We start from the raw sequence: 17,707 nt of genomic DNA, 5'->3' as shown, positions 1-17,707 counted from the left end.
ATCAGGAAAACTTTAGATAGAAAACCCACTGGTTCTGCACCCTCCTTCCTCCACTCTCTTTTGCAAATCTATGTTCCCTCCATAAGTCTGCGATCTGTGAGTGAGCAGCGCCTTTTTGTACCAATACAAAAGGGCACAAAATCACTTTCCAGAACATTCACTTTCACAGTCTGATAGCAGGTTTTAAGAAACACTCAGAGACATCTCTTCTGTGAGCACTTTGACTCAATTCTGTTAATGCAATAACTCATTCAAAACTTTCAGAGACTTCCCAGCCTAAAAACACCGTTTACTGAAAAGCTTCAGTAAAGCTTCGGAAACGGATCATTCTGAACTACCACAACTTTGTGATGTCGCAGATGAATACATTTACATATGACCACCACATTTACATGTCAACAATGCCTGCTGAGTGATCAGAAACACTGACTACCCAGTCATGTTGTGGTGATAAGGAGAAAGGAGGATACATGCTATTATTCCTAAACACCAGAGGACTGCTGATACACAAGTAAAATAAGGAAAAGTCAAACCTTGTGCTGTCTCTGGCTGTGTGTGGTGCCTACTGCTCTGCATACAGTATCCTTTTGAAATATCCCAATGTTAGAAACGAGTGGCTTAAAGTGCACTCAGTATCTTTTTTTTATTTATTTATTTATTTTATGTCATCTCGGACTTACACTTACACCTAATAATATCTTTTTAGTTACTGATGCCATTGTAGACATTTACTCTTCACTGTCAGCCATAATTAATTTAATTCATAAGTGAAAGTGTCCAATAACAGGGTGTTTACTGAGATTAAGCAAGAAGTATTCAGCTGGTCATGTGACAGCCCTTTCCATGTAAAATAAAACAGCTTTTATATGGTTACATATACAACTAGGGTGTGAGTGATCATGTTTTTATACATATGTTTCAAAATTACTATTTATTTCTTTAGGAGTAAAACTTTTTTTAAAGAAGAAAATTAAATACTTTGTGCATCTTTAAGTATTTTCTAACAAGGTTCCTGATCATTTCAGTCTGGTCTTAACGGAATTGTTCATTCAAAAATGAAAATGTGCATTATTCGTGCACATCGCCACCTAATGGGCTGTTGTGCAATATGATTGATTTGTTCTTTACCTTTTCTTTATCCGTCCTTTCTTTCTTTTCTTTCTCCTCCTTGCCCAGTTGGTTGAGATATGCATGAAGTATGCAAATCACCAAAAACAAAAGAAGAACTCCAAGGAGAGAAGAGAGCGCTTAGGAGGGCTGGTTGTAAGAAAAGATTTATAGTAAAAAAGGACTTTTGATTTTTCAAATATTGATTTGCTTCTCACCCACACCTATCATATCACTTCTGAAGACATGGATTTAACCACTGGAGTCGCATAGATTAATTTTATGCTGCCTTTAAATGCTTTTTGGAGCATCAAAGTTTTGGTCACAATTCACTTGCATTGTATGGACCTACAGAGCTGAAATGTTCTTCTAAAAACCTTCGTTTGTGTTCAGCAGAAGAAAGAAAGTCAAACACATCTGGGATGGCATGAAGGTGAGAAAATGATGAGAGAATTGTCATTTTTGGGTGAACTATCCCTTTATCAGTTTAAGTGCCCTATTTCAGTGTGGACTGTTTTGTGAACCTGTCACAATGTACTGTGGATGGATGGATGAATGGATGGAAGGAAGGAAGGAAGGAAGGAAAGAAACAAAGAAAGAAAGAAAACTCCCCCACTTCCAGCAGATGGCGACAGACAATCGGGCTCTGATATCTCATCACCTTTTGGTTGTCCAGCAGCACTACTCATCACTGCCCTCTGCTGGTGAACACTTGTAATAATTATAGCTAAAGGAAAACATGGCTGCCTACCAGAGTGCGGAGTGGAGGGTGGTGTGCGAGAAATTTCGCCATGCCCAAGATCTCTCAGAAGTAGAGTCGAGAAAAGACCCTGAGAATAACCCTTTCCGATCGAAATACAAAGCCAGAGATCTACTGAAGGAAATCTACTGTTCTTTAAAAAAAATCAAGACCGAGGAAGAAGGAGGAGAGGTTGACAATGAAGCTAACAGTGAGTCCGATCAGATGGTGCATAGAGAACCGGAGAAAGCGTGCGCCGAAGATTCTCCAGCCGGACTGCGAGCGGCGAGGCTCGCGGTGCTCCAGTACTATCTCGGCGTAAACCACATCGAAACAGAGGAGCTCTCCGCCGGCGAGCAGCACCTCATGAACTGCATGACACTGATTGACAAGTGCTCAATAACACGGGAGAACGTCTCATTGTTTATACAGGCCCGGGTAAATACATATCCACGGCGTATCCGAATATTTCTTCATAAAAGCTTAACAGTTATATTAATTTGCAGTATAGCTGGTTTACTACTACGCCTTGTGTATCTTTGCAGAACCAGCTCGGGATTTTGTGGGCTGGAAGAGATGAGACCGAGAAAGCGCAAGGATTTTTGGAGACTGCCGAATCAATGTATTTGCGCTACATGAAAGAGGTGTGAATGTTGCATGATCTCCTCGAAATGTATAGCTTTATAGTACTTCCCCACTCATGCACATATCGTTTTAAAGCAGCTTTACAGAAAATCATGCATTAACAGAAAATGAAACTGTAATATCTATGATGTCTTAGTCATCATTGTGTAGTTTGATAAAATACGATTGTGAATTATGTTTAAAAGTAAGTAATTAAATAATAATTGTATTTAGAAACCCAGTGAGCAAGCTTAAGGCGACTGTGGCAAGGAACGCAAAACTCCATAAGATGTTGGTTAATGGAGAAAAATAATCTTGGGAGAAACCAAACTCACTGTGGTGGCCAGTTCCCCTCTGGCTAACATCATGAATATAATGCTAATATTACTTGTGTATAGTGTTTGGTTTCAAATTATTAAACTAAGTAAGTGTTAAGGGTCAGTGTTTAAACAAAGATTTTGTATGAACTGTAAGATTAATGAAGAATGTCTTTGAAGTACATCCCGGATTAACTGCAGAAGTTCACATAGATTGCATTGGTTTTGTTGGCAATTAATTGATAGTCTATGTATTCCATTGTAAGAGTGTAGTCCATCATTAGACCAAGGTGATGCAGGCAGAGATCAGTTTGGTGCATCACAGTTCAACCGGCCGGTCATTTCGGTGAGGTCTATCCTAAGTCCAAGGATCAGGCTATGGCATATTAAGTATCCCATGTCTTATGGTTGGAGTTGGCATCAGTTCATCCTCTGAAATCCATCGTAATAGACTGAAGTGATGTTTGGCTGGCACTGGCTACTATTAGTCAACATCACTCAGAGACACATAGCAGTGGAGTCCAGCACGAAGCAGGAATGGAGCTGAATCCAGCCGGAACTGTTCAACCCGAGGTTGAGACAGGGAAACAAATAGAATAATATTAGCATAGATGCCAATTCAATTTATTGCAGAGTTATAGATCACAATCAATGTTTCTGGTTTCTGGTTACGGCAGACCTAATTAAACAGCTTAATTTTGAGTTGATGGATAAATTAGCCTGGCTAAATAGATGAGTCTTTAATCTAGACTTAAACTGAGTGAGTGTGTCTGCATCTCGAACAGTGTTAGGGAGACTATTCCATAGTTTAGGAGCCAAATATGAAAAGGATCTACCTCCTTTTGTGTATTTTGATATTCCAGGAACTATTAACAGGCCAGAATATTGCGATCGTAATGAATGTGACAGAATATAGCGTGTCAGAAGGTCACTCAAGTACTGCGGAGCTAAACCATTCATAGCTTTGTATGTAGTTAACAGAATTTTAAAATTAATATGAAATTTAAAAGGTAGCCAATGTAACGATGATAAAATGGGGCTAATATGATCATATTTCTTAGTTCTAGTCAACACTCTGGCAGCTGCATTTTGAACCAATTGAAGTTTATTTATTGATCTTGCTGGACATCCTCCCAGTAATGCATTACAATAATCTAATCTTGAGGTCATGAATGCATTAATTAGTTTTTCGGCATAGAATCAGACTCAACTGACCATGTTTCAAAACTTAAGCATGCTGCCTATAGACCGCATTATTGTTGGACTTTATGTGCTGCTGGCACGGCATCTCAGGATTCACAATAGTACTTAACAGTCATCTTGATGGTTTGCCTTAATAAAAATCAAAACACAGCTACATTCCCAAATTTTTTCCTCCTTTTATTGACATGTTTTACACTTAAGATCCTAAAGATTTCAAACAATACAAACTACTGCACATTATTTGCACACAAACGAACAGTAGTGGTAAAACCATTTGGGGCAACTGTTTTACGTGAATTAACCACTTATTCTCTTTTGACCTAACAGTGCGTTACATTTAACAATGTGATATTTAATAAGGGGATTCAGAAAATGCATTATTATTTATTTCATTAAAATCAGTTAAAGGATAGTTCAGCAAAAATGTAAATTCTCTCATCATTTACTCACCCTCATGCCATCCGTGAATTTCTTTCTTCTGCAGAACACAAACCAATATTTTTAGAAAAATATCTCAGATCTGTAGGTCCAAGTTCTAGCCACCATTTGTGTTCTGCAGAAGAAAGGAAGTCATACACATCTGGGATAGCATTAGGGTGAGTAAATGAGAGAATTTTCATTTTTTTTAAGAGAACGCAATTAGTTGTTCTTGGTTTTCTGAATTTTGATCATTAAATAGTGCCTACATTAAATTAGTAAGTTTTGTGCCAACATTTGTTCCCATTTTGCATATTAGGATGGTCAACCACCAATGGATCTTCAAGATTTTTTTGTGGCAGAGGGAGATGAATTATCCCAACAAGAGAAGATAAGAAGGTAGCATCCATTCCCTTAATCCACTATAAAATATTATTGCGTTACCAGGAACTTTCTCAAGCCCCCTTTTCCCCTTATCTGCCAACAGGTTTGAAATGGCATATACTCACACACTTTATTACCTTGCTCAAGTGTACAAGAATCTGGAGGAGTATGAGAGAGCTGGACAGTACTGTCACAGCACTCTACAGAGACAGCTGGAGTACAAGCAGTTTGTGCCGCTTGAGTGGGCCATTAATGCAGCCACACTGTCACAGTACTACATCACCAAGGTATGAGTAATAGACAGCCTGATTAAAGCAAATATTGCAGCAGTTCACTATTGCAATAGTGTTAGATCATAATTTAGGTCCATGTGTATGAACAACTTTAAGCTTTAAAATGTTTACCTTTTAACATCATAAATGTTTTTTTATTTATTTTTTCATTTGTGTGTGTGTATATTGAGCTCCCAATGATACTGCAGGTCAAGATAAAAGTAATTCATTGTATGTGTCTGTTGTTATTGAATCACAGACACGATACATGGAGGCTCGTCACTGTTTGGCTGCGGCTAGTGTCATTTCTACACTTGCTGGAGAAATCCCCTCAGAAGCAGCTGCCAAAGAAAGTGGGTTCTTGAGTGGTGTTTGACTGTTTAACCTTGTATATTATAAAATATTGTTACAAATAGTTCTGCATTTTCCTCCCTTGCTTTACTGAATGCTCTGTGGGTGGTTAATAAAGAAAAACAAAACTCCTTGTCAGTTCACAGTTGACCTTAGTTTCACTCATATTGAAACTTTATCTGTAAAGAGACTGTCGTTCACTTTAATAATACTGAAACAATGGCAATTAATATGGGCTGTCACTTGTGATATTCTGATGTGATTCCGTAATCATGCTTGTCAGTTTTCTTCTATTTCACCAGATCCTGAATTGGTAAGAGTCCTAACTGTGACTCTGTTTGAGTATATGTATGCTAAATACTTAGTAAGATAGTGTTTTCAGCCTACTTCACAGATCCTTGTTAATATTTTGTTGATATTAAGAGATAAACATATAGGTAAGTTAGGGGACTGAGACTTCATGAAGGTTCATATATATTATAGCAATTAAATATCTTTGAAATTCGAAGATATGGAGAAGTTGGCATGAAACTTGATTTTTACAGCATAAATGTATTACAAAATAATATTACAACTGCATATAATGCAAGAACTTGTCTGAAGTACTTATTTTGTCTTTTTCTGCTTGCCTTCTATCTTAAGTGCTTTAAACTTTCTAAAATGTAGATCATTATTAAATCCAATAAGCTTACAATTGATCTTTCCAAAGGTGAGGCTGAATGTGAAAAGCGTGAAGAACTTCTTCAGAAGCGAGCTGAAATTGCCAGATGCTGGATCAAATATTGCCTTAATCTATTGCAAGATGCTAAAAAGCTTCTGGAGGTAGCCCTTGTTATTTATTATTGATTTGCCTCTTCTTTGTGCATTTATTCTTTTAGACTGCATGAACTTATGGATTCAAATTGACAGTTATTGTTTTGTATTGTATTGACTTTCCATCGCACAGGATAATATCGGAGAACTAGACTTGGATCGGCAGGAGGAACTTAAGAGAGCACGTCGGAATGAAGAGGAAGAAAAAGAGAAGGGGAGAAAGAACGCCATCCTTTTTGGTTCAAGTGATACATTCGACTCCATTTGCAGCCTGGAGGAGAAAGTAAGCAGTGTCCTTCCATTAGACTTTGAAGAAGCCCGTGCCATCTTCCTGGTGGGTCAAGGCTACGTAGCCCAAGCCAAGGAGTATTTTGCAATGGATGGTCACGTGACTGATCATATCGAGATCTTGCAGGACCATAGCGCTCTCTTCAAGGTCCTAGCCTTCTTTGAACAGGACCTGGAACGGCGCTGTAAGATGCACAAGCGTCGTGTTGACATGCTGGAGCCAATCTGCAAGGATTTGAATGCTCAGTACTATCTGTTAATTTGCCGGCAAATGCAGTTTGAACTTGCAGAAACCTATTATGAGATGATGGACTTGAAGTTGGCAGTGGCCGACAAGCAAGATCAGCCAGATGTGCACACCATTAAAAAGTTTAACCACTTGTGTTCCTCCTCTATAAAGTATTATCAGATGTTTCTTGACTCCATCCGCTCCCCAGAGGGCAAATTTCCAGAGAAGCTTGAGGATGACTTGCTGAGGCCAGCGTTAGTGGCCAAATTCCGTGTGGCCAGATTACAATCCAAGTTTATCTCCAGTAACCTGGCCACTCAGTTGGAGAATCTCACCCTCTCATTAGAGTCTTACAACTTTGTTGTGCAATACTGCAAGGAACACCCAGAAGCCAAGAAGTCAGTTGAAACAGAGTTAGAGCTGAGTGAGGAGATGGTCTCCCTGCTACCTCTAAAGATCAATAGAATCAGATCCACGATGTCCACCTCCAACTAAATGATAGGCTGTTTATTCTGATGTGTACTGAGTGTAATGCCCCTCACATAAATATGAACCACTGACAGATATACACTAGCCTTTGTTTTGTGCCTGTCATTATCCCAGGATTAGATGTATCTAATGAGCATTCACAGGACAACATTGTAAGAAATTCCTTCATGCTTTGCCTTTGTAACCCTGGGAACATTTATCAGAAGTCTTTATGAACTGATGTATTTGCATGATTTACAGTCACTAATTTATTTTTAATGTGCAATGTAAAATTTTAATTAAGTACAATGTTCTGTTAAAAACAATGTATGTTTACTTAGCCTAAAATAAATAAATGCAAAATACAAAATTGACTTTCTTCCATTTGTCTTACTCAGTCAAAACAAATTTCGCACTATATTAACATTCATATTACATTTACATTAGTCTATACTGTATAAATATATAAAATACTCATTTAATGTATGTATGTTGTTAGTGTTCAGGAAGTTGTTGTCTTCCTGTCAGGCTGTTATTGTAAATACGATTTTTTTTTTCTTAAAGGAACAGTTCACCCAAAAATGAAAATTCTCTCATCGTCTACTCACCCTCTTGCCATCCCAGATGTGTATGACTTTCACAACAGAACACAAATGAAGATTTTTAGAAGAATGTTTCAGCTCTGTAGGTCCATACAATGCTAGTAAATGGGTGGCAAAAATTTGATGCGCTTAAAAGCACAAAGGCATCATTAAAAGTAATCCACATGACTCCAGTGTTTTAATCCATATCTTCAGAAGAGGTGTGGGTGAGAAACAGATCAATATATTAGTCCTTTTTTGCTTTAAATTCTTATTCTTCTCCCTGCCCAGTAGAGGGTGATATGCATGAAGAATGTAAATCACCAAAAACAGAAGAAGAAGAATGTGAAAGTTAACTTATTAAAAGATTGACTGAGCAGGGAGGAGAATTTATATATTAAAAAAAGGCCTTAAATATTGATCTGCTTCTCACTCACACCTATCGTATCACTTCTGAAGACATTGATTAAACCTCTGGAGTCTTTTGGATTACTTTTATGCTGACTTATGTGAGTTTTGGAGCTTCAAAATTTTGGCACCCATTCACTTGCATTGTATGGACCAAAAGAGCTGAAAAATTAGTCAATAAATCTTCATTTGAGTTCAGCAGATGAAAGAAAGTCATACACATCTGGGATGACATAAGGGTGAGTAAATGATGTTTCATTTTTGGGTAAACTATTTCTTTAAGTGACTTGCCTGGTTAAAGGTAAAATAAGAAAATATATATGGGCAAAAGTTTTAGGCACTTGTGAAAAATGTATCATAGTGAGGATGTCTTCAAAAATAATGCCATAAATAGTTTTCATTTATTAATTAATGTCAAACAAAGTACAGCAAACATAAAAAAAAAAAAGTTAATATTTGGTGTGACGATCTTTGTCTTCAAAACAGCACCAATTCTCCTAGGTACACAGTTTTACTTGGTTATTGGCAGACAGGATGTTCCAAGCTTCTTGAAAAACTTGCCACAGTTCTTCTATCTATATAGTCTGTCTCATTTGCTTCTGTCTCTTTATGTAATCCCAGACTGACTCAATCATGTTGAGATCCGGGCTGTGTGGGGGCCATAACATCTGTTGTAGGACTTTGCAAAGGGAATGTTGAAATCTAAAATTGATATTTCCTACTGATACACTAAAACAGAATAGATCAAATAACCGTTTTAAGATAACTGTTCTTGTGAAAAATATAATGCACCTAAGACTTTTGCACAGTACTGTATCTACATATATACACACACACATACACAAACTTGCAGAGTAGCCGTCAAGATTGTGTAGCCACAATCATTATAACTAGTTAGGCTGAATGCAAAGAGGAAAGTACCTACAGTGCCTGTTGTATTGATAACATTTAATTGAGTTGCAGCTAAAACTGTGGAACATGAGCTCGGTTTTTAAAGGCTTTTAAAGAGCAAGCTGTGCAACTAACGGTTCCCTGGGCACTTCGGCAGAAATAACTTTATATTTTCTTCTAAAAGAGCTTTTTAAAGATGCCTTTCCGTTTGTGTGTTATTCCTGGTTGCGGTCGTTATCTCTCAGCTTCTGACGGCCACGATCGCTGTTTTACGTGTCTGGCCGCTGCCAAGATGGGTCTTGTCCACACTGCGAGAACATGACCATGGCAACATTGCGGTTACGGCTTGCCTTTGTGAGAAAGCAAGCCACCCCAGCGGCTCCCTGCCTCGGTTCTTCATGAAAAGGCCGCGGCGGTTAGCACTGGGGGTTTGGGGACCTCAATGGGAGCACCTCCGCCGGGTATCCCCCCACGGACCTCCCATTCTTCAGCACGCTCACTTGCCCCGCTCGGGCTCTCGGATGAGACCGCTGGCTCATCTCAGGGCGAGTTCGACCTCTTATTCGGAGCCCGGGAAGACGATGAGCTCTCGAGCGCAGCATCAGAGAGCGGGCCCGTTCAGTCCAACACGGAGGCTTCGGCTGGGCTTCCTCCCTCGGGTACGGTCACCCAGTCGCAGGCCGACGTTGGGTTAGAGTGGAAACCTCGCAGCTCGACAATTGGTTCCTCGACTCGGAGCACCGCTCACAAGCATCCCCACACCGGGATGGTTCCGACGGACTGCGGGGACGATATACTTCCTCCCCCCTCCCCGACCGATCCTATGGTGGGTATCAGGAGCCAGGTAAGTGCTTCGATGTCCCTCGACTCAGCATGGCCACGGGGCTCAAGCCCCCTCAATGTGGTGCCTCAGGCTCCTCCCCGACATGAGGCCCCACCTGCTGGTACATCCGATGAGATTGTCCCCTTGGTCCCCCTCGCCCGGAGCTTGGACGTGTGGCTCGCGCTTTCCAACCCGTCGCAATGGCTGATCCGGACCGTCCGACTCGGCTATGCGATTCAGTTCACCAGGCGTCCGCCCAAGTTCAGCAGCATTCGCTTCACCTCGGTGAAGGGCGAGAACACTGCGACCTTGCGCGCGGAAATCACTACCATTGTACGGAAGGGTGCGATAGAGCCTGTCCCTCCGGCCGAGATGAAGAAGGAGTTTTACAGCCCCTACTTCATCGAAGAAAGGCGGTGGGTTGCGGCCAATCTTGGACCTGCAAGTACTGAACCGGGCTTTGCACAGACTCCCGTTCAAGATGCTGACGCAAAAATTTATTCTAGCGAGCGTCCGGCATCAAGATTAGTTCACGGTGGTAGACCTGAAGGACGCTTACTTCCACGTCTCGGTTTTACCTCGACACAGACCCTTCCTGCGGTTTGCTTTCGAGGGCCGGGCGTACCAGTACAAGGTCCTCCCCTTCGGCCTGTCCTTGTCCCCTCGCATCTTCACGAAGGTCGCAGAGGCAGCCCTTGCCCCACTAAGGGAAGTGGGCGTTCGCATCTCGATGACTGGCTAATCCTAGTTCACTCTCGGGATGTGTTGTGTATGCACAGGGACCTGGTGCTCACACACCTCAGCCGGCTGGGGCTTCGGGTCAACTGGGAAAAGAGCAAGCTCCCCCCGGTTCAGAGCCTCTCTTTTCTCTGCTTGGAGTTGGACTCAGTCTCAATGACGGCGTGCCTCACGAACGAGCGCGCACAGTCAGTGCTGAACTGTCTGAAGGCGTTCAGACGGAAGACAGCGGTCCCACTGAAACTTTTTCAGAGGCTTCTGGGGCATATGGCATCCTCAGCGGTGGCCACACCGCTTGGGTTGATGCATATGAGACTGCTTCAGCACTGGCTTCAGACTCGAGTCCCGAGATGGGCATGGCGACGCGGGACACATCGCGTGGTTGTCATCTGATCTGTCGCCACCTCTTCAGCCCTTGGACCGACCTGACATTTCTATGGGGAGGGGTTCCCCTAGAACAGGTCTCCAGGTGCGTCGTGGTTACGACGGATGCCTTCAAGACAGGCTGGGGCGCCGTATGCAACGGGCACGCAGCCACCGGCTCCTGGACTGGCCTGCGGCTACATTGGCACATCAACTGCCTCGAGTTGTTGGCAGTACTGCTCGCCCTGCGGAGGCTTCGGCCCTTGATCCAGGGCAAGCATGTGTTGGTTCGGAGAGACAACACGGCAACGGTGGCATACATCAACCGCCAAGGCGGCCTATGCTCCCGTTGCATGTCACAACTCACCCGCGGTCTCCTCCTCTGGAGTCAGCAGCACCTAAAGTCACTGCGAGCCACTCACATCCTGGGCGACCTCAACACCTCAGCGGACGCGCTGTCACAACAGGTTACGCTCAGGGGAGAGTGGAGACTCCACCCCCAGATGGTCCAGCTGATTTGGAGTCGATTCGATCGAGCACAGGTAGACCTGTTTGCTTCCCAGGAATCCTCCCACTGCCCGCTTTGGTACGCCCTGACCGAGGCACCCCTCAGTATAGATGCGCTGGCACACAGCTGGCCCCCAGGACTACGCAAATATGCGTTTCCCCCAGTGAGTCTATTTGCACAGACCCTGTGCAAGGTCAGGGAGGACGAGGACAGCCCTAGGTGCCCAAGGTTCCCACATCCCCATTTAGAGATCAGGTGGTGAACCTGCAAGCACTGCCCCAGGAGGAGGCAGACCCAGCCTTGGCGTTGCTGTGTCCAGTGCGCGCTTTATGCATCTATTTGGATCACACGCAGAGCTTTAGAAACTCTGAGCAGCTCTTTGTCTGCTTTGGTGGACAGTGGAAAGGAAGCGCTGTCTCCCAACAGAGGATCGGCCATTGGGTCATTGACACCATCATGATGGCATATCACGCTCAGCATGTGCCGCCCCCCGCGGGGCTACGAGCACATTCTACCAGGGGTGTGGTGGCCTCCTGGGCCCTGAACAATGGCGCCTCTCTGGCAGACATCTGCAGAGCAACGGGCTGGGCAACACCCAACACCTTTGCGAGGTTCTACAATCTCCGGGTTGAGCCGGTTTCGTCCTGTGTTTTATCAGGTACGAACAGGTAAATTCTGGGACAGCTGGCCAGGTGTACCGCTTGCGCATAGCGCCTTTCCCTCCCTTGAGGTGAAGATGTGCGCTGTTGACTCCCAGTAGTGTTTACAAAGTGGTAATCCCTGGATGACATTCCTCCTTAGCCCCGTGACAGACGAGTTTGCGGAGGAACTCGCTGCTGGCCCAGTACATGTGCTAACTAAGCCCTGTACTGGGGTAGGTGCTCCACATATGCTGGTTCTCCATAGGTGACCCCATGTGATGTATATTTGCCGCTAAATCGTTTCCCTGTTGGTAAACTGCATCTTCCTTGGTCACCGTGTTTGTAGAGTTACCTACCATGGGACTTCTCCACATGACATACTTCCAACAAGACTCGGTAAGACCATGTGACATTATCCACTCAAAATACCCCGCCCCCCCCCTTCTCTGGGCGGGGTGTGGTCTCTGCGGTGTCTTCCCCTTGGGAGTGACACCCCCCAACGTAGACATTTATGGGCCCAATTGGTTAACAAATTCCACTCTTTTTGGGGAGAAAAGAGAGGAAAAGAGGCTGGGCTAGCCTGTCCCTATTTTTTGGGCAGTTGACTTGTTCCCGAAGGACCGTTCGACGGCCATAAGAGTGTTGGGGGAGGTTACGTGATGGCCTGGTGTTCTGCCTGTCTCGCACCACCAGTCCACGTAACACAGTTCAGCTAGTTGTGGCGTTCTGTATAGGGACCCCTAGTGTCACTACATCAACACAACATCGAGTGAGTGACAGACAGGGAACGTCATAGTTACTTTCGTAACCTCCGTTCCCTGATGGAGGGAACGAGACGTTGTGTCCCTCTTGCCACAACACTGAACTACCCGCTGAAATGGCCGGGACCTGGTCTTGGCTCCTCAGCACAAAACCTGAATGAGTGGTTGCATACCAGCTCCGTTTATACCCGTATGTCCGGGGGAGTGGCATGCAAATTCCCCTCACCAATTCCCATTGGCCTTTTTTCAAAGATCAGAGGTGTTTGGGGCTCCCAAGTGTGACCCCTAGTGTCACTACATCAACACAAGTCTCATTCCCTCCATCAGGGAACGGAGGTTACGAAAGTAACCAGGATGTAATTTTCTATAGTCGATTGAACTAGAATATGTATACAGTGGTTGACCCACAGAGTATAATCCAAACTTATTGCACTTCCTTCTCTAAATACTGAAGGAATCCCATGCTGATGTTTCTCTTTCTTATAACTCTCTGGCATGCATTTAGAATCGATCTTGTACATTAATATGATAATATATATACAGGTGCTGGTCATATAATTAGAATATCATCAAAAAGTTGATTTATTTCACTAATTCCATTCAAAAAGTGAAACTTGTATATTATATTCATTCATTACACACAGACTGATATATTTCAAATGTTTATTTCTTTTAATTTTGATGATTACAACTGACAACTAAGGAAAATCCCAAATTCAGTATCTCAGAAAATTAGAATATTACTTAAGACCAATACAAAGAAAGGATTTTTAGAAATCTTGGCCAACTGAAAAGTATGAACATGAAAAGTATGAGCATGTACAGTACTCAATACTTAGTTGGGGCTCCTTTTGCCTGAATTACTGCAGCAATGCGGCGTGGCATGGAGTCGATCAGTCTGTGGCACTGCTCAGGTGTTATGAGAGCCCAGGTTGCTCTGATAGTGGCCTTCAGCTCTTCTGCATTGTTGGGTCTGGCATATCGCATCTTCCTCTTCACAATACCCCATAGATTTTCTATGGGGTTAAGGTCAGGCGAGTTTGCTGGCCAATTAAGAACAGGGATACCATGGTCCTTAAACCAGATACTGGTTGCTTTGGCACTGTGTGCAGGTGCCAAGTCCTGTTGGAAAATGAAATCTGCATCTCCATAAAGTTGGTCAGCAGCAGGAAGCATGAAGTGCTCTAAAACTTCCTGGTATACGGCTGCGTTGACCTTGGACCTCAGAAAACACAGTGGACCAACACCAGCAGATGACATGGCACCCCAAACCATCACTGACTGTGGAAACTTTACACTGGACCTCAAGCAACGTGGATTGTGTGCCTCTCCTCTCTTCCTCCAGACTCTGGGACCCTAATTTCCAAAGGAAATGCAAAATTTACTTTCATCAGAGAACATAACTTTGGACCACTCAGCAGCAGTCCAGTCCTTTTTGTCTTTAGCCCAGGCGAGACGCTTCAGACGCTGTCTGTTGTTCAAGAGTGGCTTGACACAAGGAATGCGACAGCTGAAACCCATGTCTTGCATACGTCTGTGCGTAGTGGTTCTCCCCCACATTTTTGAATGGGTTTTGTTTCACAATCCTCTCCAGGGTGCGGTTATCCCTATTGCTTGTACACTTTTTTTCTACCACATATTTTCCTTCCCTTCGCCTCTCTATTAATGTGCTTGGACACAGAGCTCTGTGAACAGCCAGCCTCTTTTGCAATGACCTTTTGTGTCTTTCCCTCCTTGTGCAGCGTGTCAATGGTCGTCTTTTGGACAACTGTCAAGTCAGCAGTCTTCCCCATGATTGTGTAGCGTACAGAACTAGACTGAGAGACCATTTAAAGGCCTTTGCAGGTGTTTTGAGTTAATTAGCTGATTAGAGTGTGGCACCAGGTGTCTTCAATATTGAACCTTTTCACAATATTCTAATTTTCTGAGATACTGAATTTGGGATTTTCCTTAGTTGTCAGTTGTAATCATCAAAATTAAAAGAAATAAACATTTGAAATATATCAGTCTGTGTGTAATGAATGAATATAATATACAAGTTTCACTTTTTGAATGGAATTAGTGAAATAAATCAACTTTTTGATGATATTCTAATTATATGACCAGCACCTGTATGTATATATATATATATATATATATATATATATATATATATATATATCCCCTAGTTTCCCAAAATTGAAATTCGGAAGACCTGTTGTTTGCTGTAATTCTGTCTATAATGAATACTTTCAGTATGTATTAACAATAAAAAGGAAGGATTAGGTTCAGGTTTAAACAAAGGAATTTCTTGCCTGCTTGGGTCTGTCAAGAAATAACATCATACACTAGTTTCATTTCTGAGCACTAGAAGAGAAAATACAGAAAGTACAGCTTTCCCCTCCAGAAGTAATCAGACTTAGCCATATAAATAATTTAGTCAGGTCTTAAAAAAATTAAAAACCATATGAGCTAACTAGCTCAGTGGAAGCTCTACCAAGCCAAAATTGCACACTCCTTTGTCTGGTGATGTAGCATCTCATCATTATATTTGAAATATGAGTAAAAAATCCTGTGGATGTGTGTGCTTGCAACATTCTCTTTATCATCTTCAGTCTGAGAGACAAACAAATCGCAGACCCTGGGCTTAACCAAAAGTTAAGTAAAACCTATAGTTCGATTCAGAACAAACTCATTGTACATTCCATGTCAGTGCCTATGAAAATGTGAAGACTGTTTTGACTACCTTTTTGAAACATACCTTCTGCATTCATAAATGGATCTTTGAGTTTTGAACTGGGGCTCACTTTACTATCAGAATCTGATGTCAGATCACTGTCGTACTGTACATTAGATTTTCAATTAGCTAATTGAAATGAATTACTGTAGATCAATACACCATGAAGGCCTGAATAGATATGAAAAAAAAAAGAATTCTCTGTATGATTGCTTTATAGAAAAAATAGCCATTTAAACATAAATGTGAGAAACTCCACTGGAGACACCTATGTACAAGTCTTGCCATGCTGTGTACTAACGAAAGGAGAAAACCTTGTCATTTCCTGTGTGAGCAAAACCACTTCCTGTAAAATCTGACAGCTTTCTGTCAGCTAAAATTGTGTTGACATGTTCATATTGTAAGAGTATAGGGCATGCACAGCACTGTTCCACCATACATTCCCTTTCACAAATCCACAGTAATGTATTTATATGTTTGTATACATAAATATCACATATCCATGTCACAAAAGAGAAAAATAATATTTCTTATGTCTGTAATTTCTTGCCAATGACTCGTATCACCCAGTCTGTGTGTTCAAGCAACTTTTGAGTATATCCTTGGATAGTTTGGTCTTTCATGGCAATGCACGGCTCTCCCAGTGACTGTTTTCAGTACTGACTATAAGCCAAGATCTGACCATGTGTGAGGTCTCACAACAGAAACAAAGAATACAATGGGTTACTTATTCATTTTTAAATGTTTCGAATTGTGAACTATTAAAACAAAGTAGCCATAATTAGCTTTTACTTCTCTGTAAATCTTTCATAAAACACATCAACATTGAATTATGTCTCTCAAAATATGATACATCTGCAGTCACTCTTATATTTGTTGAAAATACACAGTAATTGTGATGTTTGTACATGTATTGTAGAATGTCACATCCATCTTAGTTGAAGTAAGCCTTGTGAGAATTACTATACTAACTGATTCCCACAGAAGGGTTAGGTCTTAGATGTGAAAATAACCTTGTACTGTCAATTCATGCATCATTCGGGACAATTTAACCCTAACCCCTTTATTCATTGCTCAATATCCCATGCAAGTTACAAAAGTCTGCAATAATAAAAATGTGTGATTTGGTATGAAAGAAATATCACAGAAATTGTCAAATGTCAGTGTCCTTGCATGGGGCAGTGTCCTCCAGGATGTTACAGCAGATGATTTGCAGCATGTGTTGCTTAAGTCTGGGTCTGACATGTTTGTGGTGGAATAAATAAACTAAGGCCCCCCAAGTATTTGGCAAGGAGGCTAACTGTCAAAGGGACATGAACAAAAAATATTTGGACCACTGATATATATATATATATATATATATATATATAGAACTGGATGTAACGGTAAACTCCTAGCAGGAGGTAAAGCCACCGGAAGTGTTCGAGCGGCCATCTTGGTATGCCCAAACAATGACTGACAGGCGAAAACACCCCCGTTTCACTGTTTCTGATCTCTGGATACAACAGTCGCATTTCACCTTCTAGTGACAATCATGTTTAATGCTCGTTCTGGATAATATTCATTATGAGGGAGAAGATATATGTGGATCACGATGTCAGAGCATTCACCTGCCCTGGTGTTCAGCCTATCAATGCAGCACAGTGATCACCAAAGGTAGGAATAGCAGTAATATCTGCTTGTTTAGGGTGACAATACGTCCTTACCACCATACGAGATTTTAAATAAGTCAGACCGGGATTTCTAAATCGCCTTAAATGCCTGGGATTTGCTTGTTTTCATATTGAAGTGCTCTCTGTAGTCATACATGGATACATGTCATAAATTACGTGTTCGTTTGCCATTTAAACCTAGCATATCAGTTTAATTTTAACCAGCTTTGCGTGTCTCCCTCTCTGCACGTGTGATAGAGGGGGAGAGCACGTGCTCTCATTCAAGTGACCGTGAGAACAAGGCACTTTTTGATGAAAACATAAAACAATAACTCTGAAAAAACATTTCAATGTTCACAATAAAAAAGTCTGAAAAGTTTCAGTGAACGTGTTTACATTCAGCTGATCTGTTC

At 41.9% G+C, this 17,707-nt stretch overlaps 1 protein-coding gene across 1 annotated transcript; it reads left to right on the top strand.

Annotated features, from left to right (window-relative positions):
- Nucleotides 1-1,812: 1,812 nt before the first annotated feature.
- On the top strand, nt 1,813-7,576 carry LOC127414218 (KIF-binding protein). Its single transcript, XM_051652084.1, has 7 exons — nt 1,813-2,284; nt 2,392-2,490; nt 4,727-4,806; nt 4,895-5,078; nt 5,323-5,416; nt 6,124-6,236; nt 6,361-7,576. Exons 1-7 carry the CDS (start codon nt 1,847-1,849, stop codon nt 7,237-7,239), a joined length of 1,887 nt encoding a protein of 628 aa, XP_051508044.1. The 5' UTR covers nt 1,813-1,846; the 3' UTR covers nt 7,240-7,576.
- Nucleotides 7,577-17,707: the final 10,131 nt, after the last annotated feature.

The sequence above is a fragment of the Myxocyprinus asiaticus genome, chromosome 23 (genome assembly GCF_019703515.2).
Source record: "Myxocyprinus asiaticus isolate MX2 ecotype Aquarium Trade chromosome 23, UBuf_Myxa_2, whole genome shotgun sequence".
NCBI classification, from domain to species: domain Eukaryota; kingdom Metazoa; phylum Chordata; class Actinopteri; order Cypriniformes; family Catostomidae; genus Myxocyprinus; species Myxocyprinus asiaticus.
The sequence above is the reverse complement of the archived record's forward strand: the minus strand, read 5'-3'. Positions and strand labels throughout refer to the sequence as shown.